Consider the following 19,103-nt stretch of genomic DNA (forward strand, 5'->3'; position numbering starts at 1 on the left):
TTCATCATATAATGCCCTGTGCTACTCTGGGACTCTGCCAGCAAGAAAGCCATCACTAAATGTGGGCCCTGGACCATGGACCAGAATCATAAACCAAAATAAACTTCTTTTCCTTATAACTTAAACAGTCTGGACTGTTGTGTTATTAGTGACAGATAATGGACTAAGACAATGGGTGATAATCTTTTCAACAATGCCAAGGTGCAATAGGAACTCTGTATAAATTCTGTAAAAACTCTGTGCCAGAAAACTGTAACTTTGTGCCAGTGGTGTGCTGGCAAATATTCAACACAGGGTTCTCTTAGAAAAAAAAAAAAAGAACTGTATTTGTAGAGTTGGCAGTATTCATGGTATAAAGACTTTCACCATGGCCAATTTCAGACTACCAAAGTGATGACCTTGGCCTTGAACAAAGAGTTGTTACAGCCACACATAGACACCATGGATGTACCTTGAGAGCACGGACAATAGTGAGAGCTATTAAATAATCAGTAAATAATTACTTTTGAGTATTTGTTACCTTTGCTTTTCATATAATTTATTTACTTCTAAGTTAATGTAATTTTATTTTTAATAATATCTGTGTTTAACCACTGGCTCACAAAATCCCTGAAAAATTTGAAAATGGGCTCCTGTGTGCTAATATAACCAGCTCCAGTTCATCACTGGCTTGTCTCAAAGGAAAAAGGAAAATTAATATTTGCTCAAGAAATATTTAATAACATTTCAGCTCTGTGATGTGGACATTTTGTTGTAGGTGTTTTTTATACTTGTGAATATTCTAGAATTCTGTGTTACTTATGGATATATAAATCAAAATCAGTGATTAAAATCATCAGATGCTAGATAAATAAATGACAGTTTTCTATATAATTGGTGTGAACCTCATGTGAGATATATATTTTCTAAAAAAGTCAATCCAGAGAACAGATATTTACTTATTGAATGACGTGTGTTATGAACTGAATTGTTTCCTCTTGAATTCACATGTTGAAACCCACTTCCCAATGTGACTATATTTGGAGATGATGAGAAAGAGGCTCCCTCTGTTTCTCTCTGTATGTGTGCATAGAAGAAAGGCCACATGAGGACACAGCAAAGAAGTATTGTCTGCAAGCATGGAAAACAGGTCATACCAGAAACTAACCTTGCAGGCCCCTTGATCATGGACTTTTGGACTGCAAAACTATGAGACAATGAACTTCGGTTGTTTAAGCCACCCAGTCACCCATATTTTGTTTAGAAGCCTGAGAAGATTAATCCAATATGAAATAATAAAATTATATACAGTTCCACAATAGTAACATTGTACTTGCATCTTGGGCTTCTTCACAATGTCATAGGAATTCCTTTTCTTCTGCTACTCTAACTGGTGAACTCAATCCTGTGAGTCTCAACTCATGGTTGCCATCTCTACGAAGTCTTCCTTGGTTTTACCAAATATATGCCAACCCTTTCTCTGCTATTATAATAATGATCATTGTGTTTTGTTCCAATGCAAATCCTTTAGGCAAAGGAGGTCTATACATTAGAAATGAGGATTAAATATGTGGCTGTTTACACTTAAATTTAAATAAAAGTAGAATTAAATTAAAAACCCAATTATTTCAATTTTTCATGTGGTTAATAACTGACTGTGGCTAGTGGCTACTATACTGACCTATCAGATAGGAAAAACTTCCATGACAGCAGAAAACCCTATTAACAATACTATGCAGTACTGGACAGTAATCCACTTGAGTGAGGCAAGGGTGAATCATTCTATTTTCTCAGCCTCTAACTCAGTGCCTGTTATGTAGTATGCATTCAAACTATCAGTTGGATTAATAAAGGAAAAACCATGAACAGAAGTCACCTAGTTGTAGCTATGTGAAGGATTTATGGTTCTGAGAAGCCAGAGAAATAAGCACACACACATATGAATTTATTTTTATTCTTGACAAGTAAAAACTAAAATTGAGCAATCTTCATTTTATTAAGGATAAAAAGAACACCAACATGCATCATTAAGATATAATTATAGAATTCATCTCTCAGGGGTTAATATAGCAATCTATAGTTGTTCATTCAGAAGCACACTATCGATTCTAATTTATTTTTTCTAGGCCATCTCTGCTCCATTGTTCTATAAGCGACTCTATGGACTCATTAAATCTTTCAGCATGATATTTATGCAACTCTATTTAATGAGTCCTCAAACCTTGAATTCTCTGGCTCTCATACCTATTATTTTAGATGCAAACTTCTGACTTTAATTAACCACATCCTTCATGGGCTCAAAGCAGATCATAAAAAGGTCACCCGGCCATACACAACCCTCTGTGGGGAGAAGGCTTGTTTTTCTTCATATTTAAAGATCTTCAAATGTGTTCATTATAACCCTCAGAAATCCATTTAAGTATTTAGATATTCTTTTTCACAGAGATCTTTCTTTATTTCTTGGTTGAATCTTCCAAAATTTAACCGAAAGCAGTTTCCCTGACTATAATGCCAGAGAAAAAGGAGGACAGGGTCATTTGTCACAAGCTGAGAATCCCTTCCTATTCTGTGACTGACACTAAAACACAGTCTAAAGGGAGATATTTCTATTCCAAGATGTTTCTTTAGATTTCCTAGTATCCTCAGGGGTAAACACCAGGACCTAGTAAATACAACTTGAAGGAATAAATGAAATCCAAATGAAAGACAATTGTTTAAAAATAAAAATAAGTCCATGGGAAAGGCCATGTGCACCCTAAATCCTTTCTCAGATAATTCAGAAGTAGGCTAAATAGCAAGGATGCTATTAAGGGCTGGGGAAATGGAAGAGGAGAGAGGAGAGCACAAGAAGATCTCAAGGGAAGAAAATGCATCCAGTTTCTGGCTTGAACTCAGCACCTACATGTATAAGCTCAATAGCAAAATGAGTAGAGAAAGAGGAAGGAAGTTCGTTAATGTTTTGAACCTTGTTTCCTCAAGATTATAGCAGTGAGGGTAAGAAGATAGTACATTTGACGAGCTTTGAAGGTGCTTGAACATGTAGTGAGTGCTCAATTAATCCTAATTGTTACTGTTTTGATTGCTATTGCTATTATCTGTTTGGTGGCTCTGGGGTTTGAACTCAGGGCCTTCTACTTGCTAAGCAAGCACTCTATCACTTGAGTCATGTTCCCAGTCCTTTCTTTGCTTTAGTTGTTTTTCAAGTAGGGTCTTGTATTTTTGCCTGGGGTCAACCTTAGACCTGTATCCTTCTGCCTGTGCCTCCTGTGTAGCTTGGGTTACAGGTATGTGCCACCTGGCTTATTAACTGAGATGGAGGTCTAGCTAACCTTCTGCCTGAGCTTGCCTTGAACCACTGTCCTCCCAATCCCAGCCTCCTGAGTGTAGCTGAGATTACAGTCATGAGCCACAGTGCCCAGCTTTTTATTATTTTTTTATTAGGAAATAAATTTTAATGTCCTTCTATGACCATGAGCCGCCTTTCATTATTTTAATGCATGTAGGAACTGTATTTTCTGTTCTTTTGTGTTCACTATTAAAACTATTATATATAGTATTAACTTTTATTAATACTATATTATTATATACTAGAATAAAGTAGTATTATTTTAGTATAATAAGTATAATAAGTCTAGTATAATAAGTAGTATATTCTAGTATTACTATATACTAGAATAAAGAAGGCACTTAATAAACACTTGTCATAAATTTCTAATTTTCCAGTGCTATGTCATCAGTATTCTCAGAAATTGGTCATGCTACAGTTCTTTATCTAAAGGCTTAAGACACACAAAATGAGCAATCATGATTCTTTGTTTGTTTTAAATCTTGCTCTGCAGTGATTTATGTGTACTAAAAATAGAAGCTACCAGGATTAAAAGTATGACTCATCTGTTCAGCTTCACCTATTAATCTCTAACCAATAACAAGAGGTGGGTGTTTTCATCATAATGGAGGTTTACGCTCACAGTTTCAAAAATGTGAAATTCTAGTCACTTATGTGATGAGCATTTTTGGACTCAATCTTCTACTATAATAAATATATTTTTTAGCAAATGTGTAGCAACTATATGTACTACTTCTTTTAGTTCATTCACTTAGTTTTTAGCTGCCATGTATAAATGGAAATGTTTAGGGTAAAACAAGCAAGAAACACTTGAGTAAATATTATAATTGGTTCACAAACTACTTTCCATAGACTGCTATAAAAGAACTTTTTCTTCTTTTTTTAAAATACAAAATACTATAATTATTTTTTTCTACTTTAGCAATGAGACCTATTTTTCCATGAAAAGTGTGAGACTGCTTTATTTTTATGTCACCTTTTGTATGTGGGAAGCTAAAGGGACCAAACAAACTAGCAATGTGATTAAAGATTTTTTGGAAGACCAGGTATTGAGGGAATATTTGTATGTTTTTAAAAATAAATATTTCTTTTGCTAAGCAGGAAGCTCTGTTGGCATTCTGAAGAGAATACAGTTGTCAATGGAGCTATCACAAGCCTTATAGTGCACAAGGACACCAACGTAGCATTTATAGTCTTTACATCCATTTTGAAAACAAAACCCAAGTTTTTTGTTCTGAGCACCATCATTTGCATGCCCTGAGGAAATCAGATATTGGGCTTATGGTATGAAACATCTCACAATGGTTCTCAAAGCTACCAGGGCAGTAACAACAAGAAAAACTAACAAGAAAATCCAATGACACTCAGAATTTATGACTTTGAAAGAGAACTTAGTATTTATAGCCAAATGAAGAAGGCATTTTCCAGGTCTTCCTGATGGCTGCTTGTGAAGCTAGAAATCAACATTACATGGCCTTTCTCTGCCCCACCTATTGATATGAACTTTATTTTTCTTGTCTATCTCTCATTATAATCAGAAGAAAATAAAAAGATATCAAAGAGCTTATGATTAGGTAAAAATACAATAACCTATCATGGAAGCAGCTTAAAGTTTCTTCGATTTGCTTGAGCCAGGAAGTAAGAATGTAAAGACCCCTGACAATCAGAATGTGGTCTCTGGAAATATGGCAGCATCAGATCACTATTATTGAAGAGTTACTTAGAAAGGCGGCTCTCAGACTCCACCAGACTGCCTGGCTCAGGACCTGCCATTTGACAGGATACCCAGGTAATTCACAGACCTATTGAGATGTGAAATGGCATTGAGTTAGAGCAACTGATAGAGATGAAGTGAAGGAACTTATATACCCTTTTCTCAGTAAAGAGTTGTTTATAGACTTTTCTGAACTGTATTGCTTCACAGATCAATGAATGCTTAAAGATAAAAACATAAGTCTCACACTATAGAACTCTATTTTCATTACACCAGCATAGAATCTTGCTATTGTTTTATTTTTAAAACCATTTTTCAAATTTTTAAATAAAACATGTATGATAATAACTATACATATTTATCGGGGTAGGGTGTGATATTTCAATACTTTATATGACATGTTAGGATTACAACAGGATAACAGTTATATCCATTACCTTGAACATTTACTATTTGTGTTGCAAACATTCAAAATAATCTCAGTTAGGTATTTTGCATTATAAAATTAAGTGTTGTCAACAATAATTAGCTTACTGTGCTATGAGAAGTTTGCATATATATGTATGCATATATATATGTATGTATATATGCATTCACTAGAGGCCTCTTGTTTCGCATACCTGTGGAATGTTTGGAATGGCATAGGCCAGTCTTCTTAATAGTTAAAGGAATACAATAGATTTCATGATGCATCTCCTCTGTAAGTTTAAGTCTTCTCTTTAAAGTTTAAAGTCCTTTCAAGCTATAGTTTGCTCCAATCAATAGCTCCTGGTCAAAGGATCCCTTTGGTAAAGGTATGTTCAAGAGTTCTTGCTTCAACTGAGTTGGGGAATCATGAGCTGTCCTTTTAACTCAAAATGCCATGTGGGATAAAAAGAATTTTGTTGAACTTTCAAAAGGAGGTATGTGGTAAGTTGAGTGGCCTAGATTGAGAAGACTCTGACAATTTGATTCCATTTGGGTTTAAAGATAATAGGACTGTGGGATAACAGTGTAGTGAGAAGAAGAATGGAAAAAAAAAAAGTTTCAAAAGTGGGAATAGCCTGAGAATAAGAAAGAACATGAAGATGAGAAAGGAGGCCAGTTTTTCAAATAAAGAAACAAAAAGAAGAAAAAGGAAAGAATATAATATGGAAGAATGAGATTTGTGTCAGGAAGAAAGTTCATGATGAAGAAATAAATACCAGAGCTAAGCAGGAAAGCATCACAGATATGGCTGGGAACTGATTAGGGGAAAGATGGGGAGAGTTAAAACCAAAAGAGCAAGACCAGGATGCCTGAAAATCGGATGGCCACACACCACCCTTCTCTCAAAAGCGACCCCTCCCATCTAGTCCTACCTGGCCGGAAGGACGGTGGTCACCACTTGAGAGCTTGAGGGTTGGGGGGAGTTAAGTTGGGGGGAACAGAGGGATCCTCATGGCAAGTTTCCGACAAGAATGAGGAGGAACCTTCCCCCTGTGTGGAAAAAAAGGGAGGCTGTCATTTTTATGGCAATGAAATTGCTTTCTAAGTCACCCGGGATTTCATACTTGTCTGGGAGGTTGCTTGGTGTGTCTTCTGGAATAGAGAGTCAGCACCTCCAACTCCCTTTCTCTAACCCAACATTTGTAGTATGGCCTGGCACCTGGCCTACCACAAATGCAATGGGACAGATAATTTCATTCTCCTTGGTTCTTTCCCATCTTCTCTAGGGATTAGATATTAGATATGATCACAAATATCACTTTGAAAAGTTCTCCACAAAATCTCACTACCATCAAGAAACCTGAGAAAAGATGATGTTGAATGGTTGACAGCATTTGTTCGGTCAAACAAATGGATTCCAGTGACCTAGCTGTGATAGCTCTACTATTCTTCCCCAAGAGAGAATTTTCTTTTTACAGTGCAAAGTTAATTTAGTTATCCCTTTACATAAATCATTCAAAGATATTTATTGATGTTCCCTTTGGTAGCACATACACTAACAATGGAACAATAAAGAGAAGATTAGCATCACACCTAAGCAAAGATGACATAAAAAATCATGAAGGGTTTTATATTTAAAAAAAATCAAAATAGCTATTGGACATCAACCATGTGCCAGATATTGTTCCTGGTTGTCCAGAACTTGAGGGCACTGATAAGCATCAGTGGAAAAAATAGACAAATCCTTGTACAGCCTGTAACTCTAGTGGAGTTTACATGCTAATGGGGAAAGACCACCACTGGCATACTGAGGAAAGAAGAAGATGATCTATGAGAGAAGTGGAAAGTGCTGTGAAAAACAGAAAGTTGAGCAGAACAAAAAAGAGAGGGAGGCCAAGGATAGGAGAGTGGTAGAGGAGGATATCAAATTTAAATGGAGTGATAGTGGAAAGCCTCTTTGAGAAGTCAAATTTGAGAAAGACTTGAAAGATAAGAAAGGGTATCCAAGAAGACTCTTGGTAGGTGAGAAAACAGTCCACGTAACAGCCCAAGGTGGGATTGGCCTGGCTTCTTAGGGGTCCAGCAAGGAGCACAACCTGGCCTGAGAAAAGAGTAGGTTGATAACAAAAGGAGGAGGAAATACAGCAAAAGATGGCTGGATTACATCAAATCTTTTGTAAACATTTGTTTTAAGGAAAATAGGAGTGATTGGAAGGTCTTAAAAAGAGGGACAACCTGGTTTAAAGGATGACTCTGGCTGTCTGTCAGGCTGGAACATGACTGTTAGTGGATACAAAAAGCAGCAGGAAGACCATTTAGGAGTCCATTTTGAAATCCCTGTGAGAGATGAAGGTGGTTTTGGCTAAAGTAGTTACACTTAATATATCTCTATTTTTTAAAGAGGAAACCAATGATGTTGAAGCCCATCTCAACCCATTCCTTATGTTAGATTTTAAGTTGGTACTTTAATAATCATACTGGTATCTTAACTGCTTTATGCTTTTCAAGGCCTAGGGATTTTTGTTGTTGTTGTTCCACCTAAAACAAAGACCTAGTAATAAATTCTAGAGTTACAGCAGTTCAATGTGTACTTTCTAAAACTAAGAACTACTTTTCTTTTTTTTTTTTTTTGGTGGGGGGCAGGGAAGGAGTAGATGGTTAATATGTAAGTTTCAAAGAAAAAGGAAACAAATTCTTTTCAAGACAAATAACATGTAAGTTTCAAAGAAAAAGGAAACAAGTCCTTTTCAAGACAAATAACATAATTTCTAGTTTCTCTGTGTACCAGAAGCCTGGACATGCTCCTGAGTACTCTCTCAGGGATTTCCCGTAAATCAGAACAATTACCTAGGACAAATTCATTTTTGATGCCAAAATATCATTGAATCTGCTAATTTCCCTCCAGCTGCATAAAGCTGACTAAGTCTGTGTGATTGCGTGAGCTCGTGTGTGTATGTGTGTGTGTGTGCTCACACACGCACGGGTGTGTAACCTCAAAACTTTGAAATTTGAAAATATAATTTGAGCTTTGGTTTCAGCTAGAAATTCAAAGACCTCCTTGTCAAATTCAAAGATTCAGCTAATGAGTATAATCAGTGCAGAAAGCTGTGTCAATTGATTTTTGTTGACAGAAAATGTATCCACAGGACTCCAAGTGCTCAATTTGTTACACTAATTTGGCCTGAGGCAGCTACATGGTAAATAGAGCTCACTAGCAACTCTTTTCCTATTTTGAACAGAAACTTTCTTCAGTATTTTCTCAGCCCAGTGGTCCTGCAGTCTTTTCTTTGGTCTCTAAACCCTGAGTCATCAAAGTACCTAATATTTTTCCTCTGGATAAACAGTCAAATATTTCTCTTGGTTTGAGTTTCACAATCCTTTTTCATAAAGTGTTGAAGGTCTTGGTAAAATCAGATAATAGTTTCCAGATGTTAATTGAATTTTTATGGCTGTTGCTTTAGTAAGTGTTTGGTATGTGTGTGTTTGACAGTTTTCATTATCCTGGTTATACAAAAGGAAGCCTTTAAAAAACAGACATATTGAGAATAAGAAGTATTATTTGTAGTAGAAAATTCATATCCATCATGCACAATGGCAGACATATAGAAGTAGAAATAGAAGTAAACCCTAGAGGTTTTCTACCAGTGGTTGTGTATGATGCTGCGTATGGTGGGTGGGAAGGTGAAGCCAATGGTGTTAAGGCCCAATTCAACCTGTTCCCAATCTTAAATTTGGTGTCTTCTGGGAAGACTTGGAATCCCACCAACACATTCTGCTCCATTCTAGAAGGTGGGGAGTATTCTTTCTTCTGCCTTGCACCCAATATATCTTTCACCACTGTCCCACATTAGCTCATCCCTAGGAAAGAAAACTATGGAAAAGGAGGGGAAAAGAAAGTTGATGGGGAAGATAAAAGAGTGGGGATAACCCCAATGGTATCCCAGTTAATCTAAGTTATATTTTTGTTTAGATTTCAAACTCAGCTGCTTTCTAAGAGCCCACAGACAACACAGATCCATGAAGCAGCTGAGGGAGGACCATGTAGGCCTAAGGGACCACCTCTCCTATTTGCAGCTCTAGAAAGTTGACTCCCTTAATGAGTGAGGAGCCCATACCCAAAACCCAGGGCCTACCCTGGGTAAAGGATCTCACTGCAACAAGGTAGGGCCTACAGATTGTAGAATTAAAAATAAACCAAGTACAAATAACACAATGCAAATCTTAAACTTTAAAACTCAGTGGATGAACAGAACAATAGTTTAAATAAAGAACATTAGGAAAAAAGTTCAGAAGAAATTGTCTCTAGTACAACACAAACAGACAAAAAGCCGGAAAATACTGAAGAAATAGAGAGGATGGAGTAAGAAGTCTATTTTATAAGAAAATATCTCTTGACATGTGTGTATAAATACACATATATATATACATATACAGACACATACACACACACACACACACATACATGTACATTTATCTATCTATCTGTTTATCTGTCTATCTATCTATCATCTATCAAACCCTAGAAAGGAATGGAAAATTTTTGACAGTAGCTATTACTTGCTGACAGGATAGCTGAGAGTTTTTACTGAACTAAGATAGCTAAGTAAGTTATCCATATAGCCACCTCAAACCTACAGTTAGATACGCAGAAGAAAAACTGCAGGGCTGGGGGTATGATTCAAATGGTAGCACACTTACCTAGCAAGCACAAAGCCCTGAGTTCAAACTCTAGTACTGCAAAAGAGAAAAAAAAAAGAAAAAAGAAAAAAGAAAAACTATATAAAATATAAGAAGAAAATCCTAAATGCAGTTAAAAGGACAAAGGAAGAAAAATATAAATTACTGTCAAAAGAATTACACAGTTAGGACAATAGAAGCTAAAGAGCAAAACAGTTTTACCTTAAATATGTGAAAAAAAATAATTGCCAATGAAAAAGTCTACACTCAGTGAAACTATTCTAAAATGAAGAAATTTTGTGCTCTTGTCCATGATAAAAAATAAGGACATTTTTGGATGAAAACAAAAATAAATCCTCTAACGAATTTACCCTCAGGGGACTGTATGAATGGAACTTCTAGAGAAAATAGAGAGAAATGTTCCCATATAGAGACACAGAAAGTTTAGAAAAGAAGGTTGTGCACTTGTAGACAAATCTAGATAAACACTGATGATATAACACAGAATGATCATGTCTTGTGGGTTTAAATGTCTATAGGATTAGACGTTTCAACTATATTAGTTAAAGGTTAACATGTTAGTAGATAAAATATCTTAATGTAGCCTGTGTTAGGTACTCTATAAACATTTTAATAAATGCCAATAATAATGCATTAAATGAACACACAAAAATTAAAAAGTCTATAGAATAAAATAAATTTTAAAAATAAGGTGAGAGTGGGCAAATGAAGTAAAAACTGTTCCAATGCCCTGGTATCTCCCAGAAGGAAAGTAAGAGTGTCTGAGATTTACATTTAAGAAAATAATGAATAACACATTTTCTAAAAAAGGCAATTCTTTCTTATTTTTTTGGTGATACTGGAGCTTGAACTCAGGTTTTGTGCTTACCAGGCAGGCACTTTACCACTTGAGCCATACTCTGAGATCTTTTTGCTTTAGTTATTTTTCAAATAGGGTCTCGCCTTTATGGCCAAGCTGGTCTAGACCATGATCCTCCTATTTATGCTTCCAGAATAGCTGGAATAATGGCAGTGTTCCACCAACCCTAGTCTCATGAGCTTTTTACTCAGGTTTTCCTCAAATCCTGATCCTCCCAATCTCTGCCTCCTGAGTAGCTATGATTATAGGCATAGGCCATCAAGCCTGCCAAAAGGCAATTTTTTACATTAATAAAAATGAAAAAAGTTCTCAGATAGTATTAAAAAAACCAAGCCACTGTGTGGCTTACTTAATGTTTAACAATGAACAAAGAATAATCCATAGGCGGCGAGTTTCCACTTTGGGGTCTGGTTTCTATAAAAAGGTCCAATTGGTACTGGCAGAGAGAATCCATATTTTCCCATCACACAGCAAAAGATTAGAAGAGGTACAAATGAATCATTTAAGAAAAAAGGTATTATTTTAAATCCCCAACTTTGTCTTTCCCCCATGGAAATTTCAACTATATTTAGGGATCTGTTTCAGAGACCAGCAGTAGGTCTGACGAGACTAACTTCATCCAGAGAGATGAGTCAGTCACCCTGTAACAAAGATGTCAGAAAGTAAACGACGAAAATCAGTGTATATTCCCCCAGTGGAGGCAAAAAATAAGAGCCATGATGAAATGTTCTTTGGCAATAAATTTAAATGCTCTAAAGCTTCCTAGAATTCTCTCTTGATGATGAGCTAAATGAAAACAGAAGATCTGGGTCTTAAGAAGCATCAACAACAAATTAAGTGTCAGAGAAAAAGTAAATTACACATTTATCGACTGTTTTATGAGGTTAGGAAGGCAATTCATTAAAAAGTCCCCTCAAAAGATGATTCTGCTTATAATGAGAGTCAGTAACTGCAGAGTGATCAATAGATGAAGGAATATTCACGGTGAACCCAGGGTAAGTCCTCATTAACAATGCTTCAATGTGTTAAAATAAATTTCCCTGAAGTGTTCAGGCAAAACACAGAAGGTCCTTTGTATAATTGACTCATTCATAGTTGAGTAGGACCACAAAAGGTTTCTCTGCATTGGTAATAGGGTTCTTGAATTGCTCCTAACACTTTTTGTACACATAAACCCTTTCCTATTGACTTTAGCAAACCCCGGTATGGAAATCCCAAAGTAACCAATTATGTCATTGATTTGGAAACATGAACAGTGTTTTTTTAGTCATCTTCAAAATTCTTCAGCTATAAGTTTCATAGGAAAGATATATCTTAACTCAAATTGAAAACTCATACACTTAAGAGCTGAATCAAATATTTCACTCCTAGGAAACATGCAGCTGAATATATCTCCAGGATTTAGAATTCTGCTGAAGAGGCACTGAGCATTCGCTTTTGAAAATGTCTGCTGTTGCTTATTAATAAATGTCAGTGGGACTTATGTATAGCAATGTCCAATTTGATCTATGTCAAACTGAGCGTCAAAATATTTATCTATTATATAAGTTGCCTCTAAAGTTTTCTGCAGTGCCCTCAAGAATTATACACAAAGTGAGTAGACTTTTTGAATCTCTTTTTTAAGAGGGGAAAATGAACTATTAAGAAAAGGACCCAGTGCATCTTGCAAAATGTTACAATCTAAAAATAACTTTTCATGTGGGGGACTGTCCACCTGTTGCCCTAACAAATACGGACTAGCAGGACTGAAGATGTTGATTCAGTATGGAAACAAGGATTTTAGCTTGGTTTTGATAAGGTGCTTTCTCCTGTGACTGTTCTGTGGAGGGATGGTAAAAATGCTGAGAACTTGTGTTGATCCAGATCTTCAGCTCATTTTTGAGTAAAGTGTTCGCAAAGTTATACTCTGAATTAATTGACATAAATCTAGCCAGTGGAACTCCTTGCCACAGATGAACCTTTGACTTTACCAATTGGCTTTCCAAATTTCTTTTGTTAAAAAATGTTTTATACCGTTTGTTACTTTTAATGGACAAAAGTTGACTTGCCAACAGCTTAAAAAATTAGGCAGATATATTTGGAGTTCAGAATAGCTCAAAATAGCAGCATCAGGAGAAAACGGTAATGCAAAAAGAACTTTCTCCCTATTAAGGACAAGTCTGGGGACATCAACACATCATCCCATTAATTATAATAAGTGGACGAAGAGGAAATAAATTATTATGTTCAACAGTATGGTGAAATAAGTTGAAGAATGGGAAGAACTATGGTGTCTCATAGTATATTTTTTTTCTGCAAGCAAAAGATTAGCTATTGTCATTTTTTAGTTTGAGAATTTTATCTTGTCTCTAAAGTTCTTGAGGCAGAAACTCTGTTCTCAGTGACTTATGGTAATATTTGGAAAGCTTTCTTTTTCATATGAAGGTTGCAATTTTCTTTACTATTGCCAGATGTAAGGTCAGCTCAAGTTCTTCTAGAACTTGGTGTTTGAACAGTTCATAAATTTCTAGATGTCATAAAATCACTCCACCTCCTCATCTTTCTGACTGAATGGAACTGACTCGGTGAACCTGTTTTATAGATACTATTGATTGGTTTCCTTGAGTTATTCCTCTTTTTATTTTGTTTCTGCTCTTGTTAATTTCCCTCATATCTATGCTAAGCTTCACTGCATGTGAAGAGGGATTATTTCAAAGCCAGTGCTATTCTGTTTCTGACTCATACCCCACAATTACAGGAACTTCAAGGACTGATCTATTGGCCTGGCCTTTCCTGACTAGCTGTTCACCTACATTTGCTGTCCTATGCTTTAGTCTTCTCTACACGTTCTCCACTTGGTCTTACTGTTTTATGCTACTGCTTGTCATTGCTCTTTGCTGTAGTTTGGATCTGAAACATGCCTCAAGGATTCATATGTCAACGTCTTGGTCCCCAGCTTGTGGCACAATTGGAAGGTGGTGGAAGCCATAGAAGTGAGGTCTAGTGGGAAGAACTGAGGCTATGAGAACATGCCCTTGAAGGAGATACTGGACTCTGGCTCCTTCCTCTCTGTCTCTGCTTCCCAGCTGCCAGGTGTGAATAGGCTACCACAGGCTTCTGCCATATTGCTCTGTGATGCCACAGGCCTAAAGCAACAGGATCAAGCAACCACCTGAACCTGTGAGCCAAAATAAACCTTTCTTCCTTTCAAGTTGATTATCTTAGGTATTTTGTCACAGTGACTGAAAGCCAAATAACATACTCCTCCCTGTTGTTGTTATTGTCATTTCCCTTTATCTTCCATGAGGTCCTACAATATTAACAGGTGTGATTTCTAACTTTATTATTAAAGTCATAGCTCCAAAGCACATTTTAAGCTTCAAAGAATGCCTTTCAATACATGCCTTAGTCTGATATGGAACCAACAGTCCTTAAGGGCAACCTTCAAATTTATTTACAACAAGATGGTCACAACAACAACTTTATGGGTGAAAAGTGAAAGGAAATTCATCATGTTACCTATTTGCAGTAAACAATGATGACAACTTAATTACTAAAAGTTTACAGAAACATTTCACACCTCTTTCCAAGGAGCAAAGAAAAAAGAATGGAAAATTGCTGTAACTATGACTGTAGCACAAGCTATCAATTACCTGCATAGTTACTCTGTACTCTGTTTGTTTAATGGTGAAACATCAGTTTTGTTCAGGTATCTGGCAACCATGGAATTAAGTAGAAGCTAAACTTGCTCCACTTTTAGAAGACAATCATGAAAATCATGCTCGCTTGCTTATGATCACTTCAGGAATGCAAATATGGCATTGGTACAGCCAATGAGGGCAAATCTATTAGAAAAATTTAGGAAAGTTTCTCTCAGTCCTAAAAAGGGTTATAAAATGATGTTAATCCTTATTCTACCCTTGAATGGTTTTATGTAAGGTTGTGATGCATGAAGCTTTGGCACTCATCTTTGGGCTGCGAGTTTACAGCAGAGGGATGGAAAGCAACAATAATGGAAATTCTGAAAATACTCAGATTCTTGACAAGGTTGTCAAGACGTCAGAACACACTAACCATCCCTAGAACTGTGATACTCTAAGTTTGCAGTAATGTGACTTAGTAAGTTTGTTACTGTTTTAAGCCCATTTTACTTTATTTATTTTTGAGGCAGGGTCTTACTATGTTGCCCAGGCTGGCCTTGAACTTATGACTCTTCTGCCTCAGTCTCCTGAGTAGCAGGCATTGCAGGTATGAGCCATTATTGCTTACCCATTGGTGAAGCCAGTTTTAATTGAATTTTCTTCAAAATGATAACTGATTGCATTCTGTTTGATAAATTGGCCCAAAGTTATTAGCTCTTTTAATATTTGGTAACCAATGAAGATGTTTAAAGGTGTTCAACAACACCTTTTTATAATTTTAATTGTTAGGAACTTGAGCAATCACAAAAAAATCTTTTTATGATATAAGCATAGTTGCATATGCTTACAATCCTTACACTTGGGAGGCTGAGGCAGGAGGATGTGAAATTCAAAGCCAGCCTTTGCTACAATACTGAGAAACTATCACAAAAAATGTGTATAAGTGAAGTATAATCAGTTATATAATTTTAACATATGTATTGCATCTTCACCTTATCAATGAGCAAAATGTTTGACCCAAAACACACACACACACACACACACACACACACACACACACACACACACACAGTACAAATCAAAATAAACTGTAAAAATAACAATATTTGCCAAGAATAATTTTTTTAAATACAAAAACTGGCTGATGAGACATCACCTTTGTCAAGATACAATGTAATGACAAATTTAACTTTGGACAACATAGATTGAAAATGTTTGTATCTCAATAGATCCACCTAGGATCCATTATTAACACATTTCTCAAATTTTAGTTGAAACTGGATCTTTTACTCTGAATATCTGAGCACTTAAGAATAGACCCTGACTGGAAAATACACTTTTCCTCCCCTTATCCTTGGTGGCCACCTTCCAAGATGCTCAGTGGATGCCTGAATCCATGGATAGAATCAGACCTTATAAATGTTTTTTCTGCCCTGCAGTATTTTTACAAAATATCAGAATGAATTTGTCCTTCCATGTTTTATGCCCTGGTGGTTCCCTCCCATCACTACTCTTGTACTTTGGGGCCATTATTAAACAAAAAAAGAGTTAGGCAAACCCTGTGATACCTTAACAGTCCATCTCACAACAGAGAGAGCGGCTAAGTGACTGATGGGTGGGTAGCATACGGTGTGACTGGGCTGGAGGAAAAGATATTTCACTTTCTGGGCAGCTGAAGTGGGACAGAAAGAGGTCTCACCACACTACTAAGAAAGGCATGTGATTTAAAATGTGTGAATTGCTTCTTTCTGGAATTTTCCATTTAATCTTTTCGGACAATGGTTGACTATGAGTAGCTAAAACCAAGGAAAATGAAATTGAACATAGGGGAGACAACTGTATAGCAATATCTAAACTTACGTTAATATTTATCCCATTCTACTTATGCATAAGCAAGAGTTTGAGAAGGAGGCTAAGACGTTCTAACCTGTGTATTTCTATGAGAGACATAACAATGAACAACATATCTAAATAATTATTAATTCTTGTTTGAAAAATCTATATTGCTAAGCCTAAAAACTGTAAGTATTGCTGGGCGCCAGTGGCTCACATCTGTAAACCTATCTACTCAGGAGGCAGAGATTAGATGGATCATGGTTCAAAGCCAACCACGGCAAATATTTCAAGAGACCCTCTCTTGAAAAAATGTGAGTCAATGCCCTGTATAGCTATCCTTATCTCAACCAGCAAAAACCCTTGTTCCTTCCTATTATTGCTTATACTCTCTCTACAACAAAATTAGAAATAAGGGCAAAAAAGTTTCTGCTGGGTATTAGGGGGGGAGAGGGAGGGAGCGGACTGGGTGGTAAGGGAGGGGGTGGGGGCAGGGGGGAGAAATGAACCAAGCCTTGTATGCACATATGAATAATAAAAAAAAAAGGAAAAAAAAATTTATCTCCCAAAAAAGTAAAATTGTAAATGTCATCTGAAGAAATGCTAAATAAATTTTGTTACAGTCAAAAAAAAAAAAAAGAAAAAACCCATCACACACACACACATCCACACAAATCCAACAAAAAACAAAGGGCTAGTGCAGTGGCTCAAGGTGTGGGCCCTGAGTTCAAACCCCAGTATTGCAAAAAAATCCAACCAACCAAACAAAAAAACCCCACAAAACCAAAACTGTAGGTATCAGAAAGATAAAATAAGTGTCATGTTCAATAAATAAGAACATAGAAGAGCATAAGTAAATATAAAAATATATTTAGTCAGAAGAAATTTATCTGAAATAAATTAGGGAAGGAATATACAATTATATAAAGCTAACACTTGACCTTTGCAGACTCAAAAAGCATTCTTGTGGAATGACAGTACTTTTGTTGCTATATGAGACAGCTTCTTGGTATGTATCCCAGACTGGCATTGAACTTGTGATCCCCCTGCCTCACCCTCCCAAGTGTTGAGATTACAGGTGTGAATCACTATTCCCAGCAAATGTTAGTACCTTTCTTGAGTGTAGATTTTAAACTGCAGGTAGAAAGAGACAAACACTAAAAGCACACTTTTTTACACACAGAAATATATTCAAGAATGAATCAAAAAGGATGGCATGTTCTAAAATCAAGATGAGATTTGCTAAAAAAGAAAGCATTTTATTTATAGATCTTCAGTTCAATAAAGGTTAATATTCATGAGACAACTAATTTTAATAAGCAATGAACATAACTGTCATGTTGTGACTGGGAATTGAACCCAGGGCCTTACTTATACTAAGCACTCCCTGTACCACTGTGCTACATGAGCCATACATAATTGTTACAGAGAAAAGCAAATTTTCTCTAGTTTATGAGAGCATTTTGTTGGGTAAAACTGATAGTGATTTTTGTGGGGTCCCCTCTGCTCGACCATAGTCTGTCATCACATTATTTTGGGTACTTAGCGTTAAAAGTAACAAAGAGGCTTGGTTAATCTCCAAATGTACAGAAAGCTTGGGGAAAAGAGACTTTAAAAATACCTGCACTTCAGCCACACCTCAGACAAGTTGAAAACAAATCTCTGGAGGTGCGTTTCGTACACTTGCAGTTATCAGAAGATCATCAGTTGGTGACAAATGTTTAGAGAATATTTCTATAAAGAATTTTAGTGTCACCAAAAGATAGATGAATTTCACATGGGAGAAATGATCTGACAGCATGTGCGAGGTACTCACGTGAACCAGGAAAGTTTTATTCTTACTGAAAGGAAAGAAAATGAAATAATTGAGTGTTCTCATTCAGTTCTGTTTACCTTGGGCTTTTCATCCAGGATCTGCTGGCGAATTTCCTTGTGTTTTTCTACAAGTTTTTCTTGCCGTTTACTTTGTGCTTCTTCTAACTACAAAGAAATTGGAGGGAAAAAAGGTGATTTTCAAGAAAAAAAATCAAAAACTTTTGTGCATTTTCATACAATTACAAAAGTTTTTCAACTCTAGGGCATACATTTACTTGTTTGGTATTCTGGTAAGAACTGCCCTTTTAAGTATGGAAGATGGTAGATAAGTTTTGTGGCTGGGTGGGAAGTACACAAGGAACTCACTTTTGTAAATTTTGAATATTTCCATAACATCAAATGAAAAAAAAAGATTCCCTCTAGAAGCTGGATGATAACAACTAAAGATTTGGGAAAGCCTTTCTTTTACATCATCTTTCTAAACTCCTGACTTAGGTGGTGATTCTTGTCTGTTCATTTTTAGATTAGCACTTTCATACAGAGTGGTTTGCAATTAAACTTGAAGAATCATTGACTTGTAAAGTGGCCGGGTGCTGGTGATGAATAGGTACAAGAAGTCATGATTGTCCTTCCAGAAGTTCACAATGAGCTTCACACACAGTTTGCAAAGGATCTAGAACAATGAATTGACATAGACATACCCTCTTGATATACTGCACCACCTCCTGGATGTATGACCGGATCATCTCTGTCTTCTCCCTAAATGCAAATGATGCACAGATCATTATATCAACTCGCCTGCAATCTCAGCCTTCTAGATAAAAGGTTATA

General features: G+C 36.2%; 1 protein-coding gene and 1 non-coding gene across 4 annotated transcripts in view; one reads left to right on the top strand and one right to left on the bottom strand.

Annotated features, from left to right (window-relative positions):
• Nucleotides 1-19,103, bottom strand: part of Plcb1 (phospholipase C beta 1) — a 725,927-nt gene that overhangs the window by 68,360 nt on the left and 638,464 nt on the right. For 2 of the 3 annotated variants that reach the window (XM_074074371.1, XM_074074370.1), the window contains exons 30-31: nucleotides 18,974-19,031; nucleotides 18,351-18,437 (exon numbers count right to left, since the gene is read on the bottom strand). In XM_074074371.1, coding sequence (XP_073930472.1) covers nucleotides 18,351-18,437; nucleotides 18,974-19,031 — 145 coding nt within the window. Of the gene's footprint in view, nucleotides 1-6,379; nucleotides 6,498-18,350; nucleotides 18,438-18,973; nucleotides 19,032-19,103 lie in introns of all 3 variants that reach the window. The other variant, XM_020160494.2, reaches the window with a different exon arrangement.
• LOC141423629 (U6 spliceosomal RNA) lies at nucleotides 6,981-7,085 on the top strand. Its single transcript, XR_012448471.1, has one exon. It is a non-coding gene; the product is annotated as a U6 spliceosomal RNA (small nuclear RNA).

This window comes from Castor canadensis, chromosome 5 (assembly GCF_047511655.1).
Source record: "Castor canadensis chromosome 5, mCasCan1.hap1v2, whole genome shotgun sequence".
Lineage (NCBI taxonomy): Eukaryota > Metazoa > Chordata > Mammalia > Rodentia > Castoridae > Castor > Castor canadensis.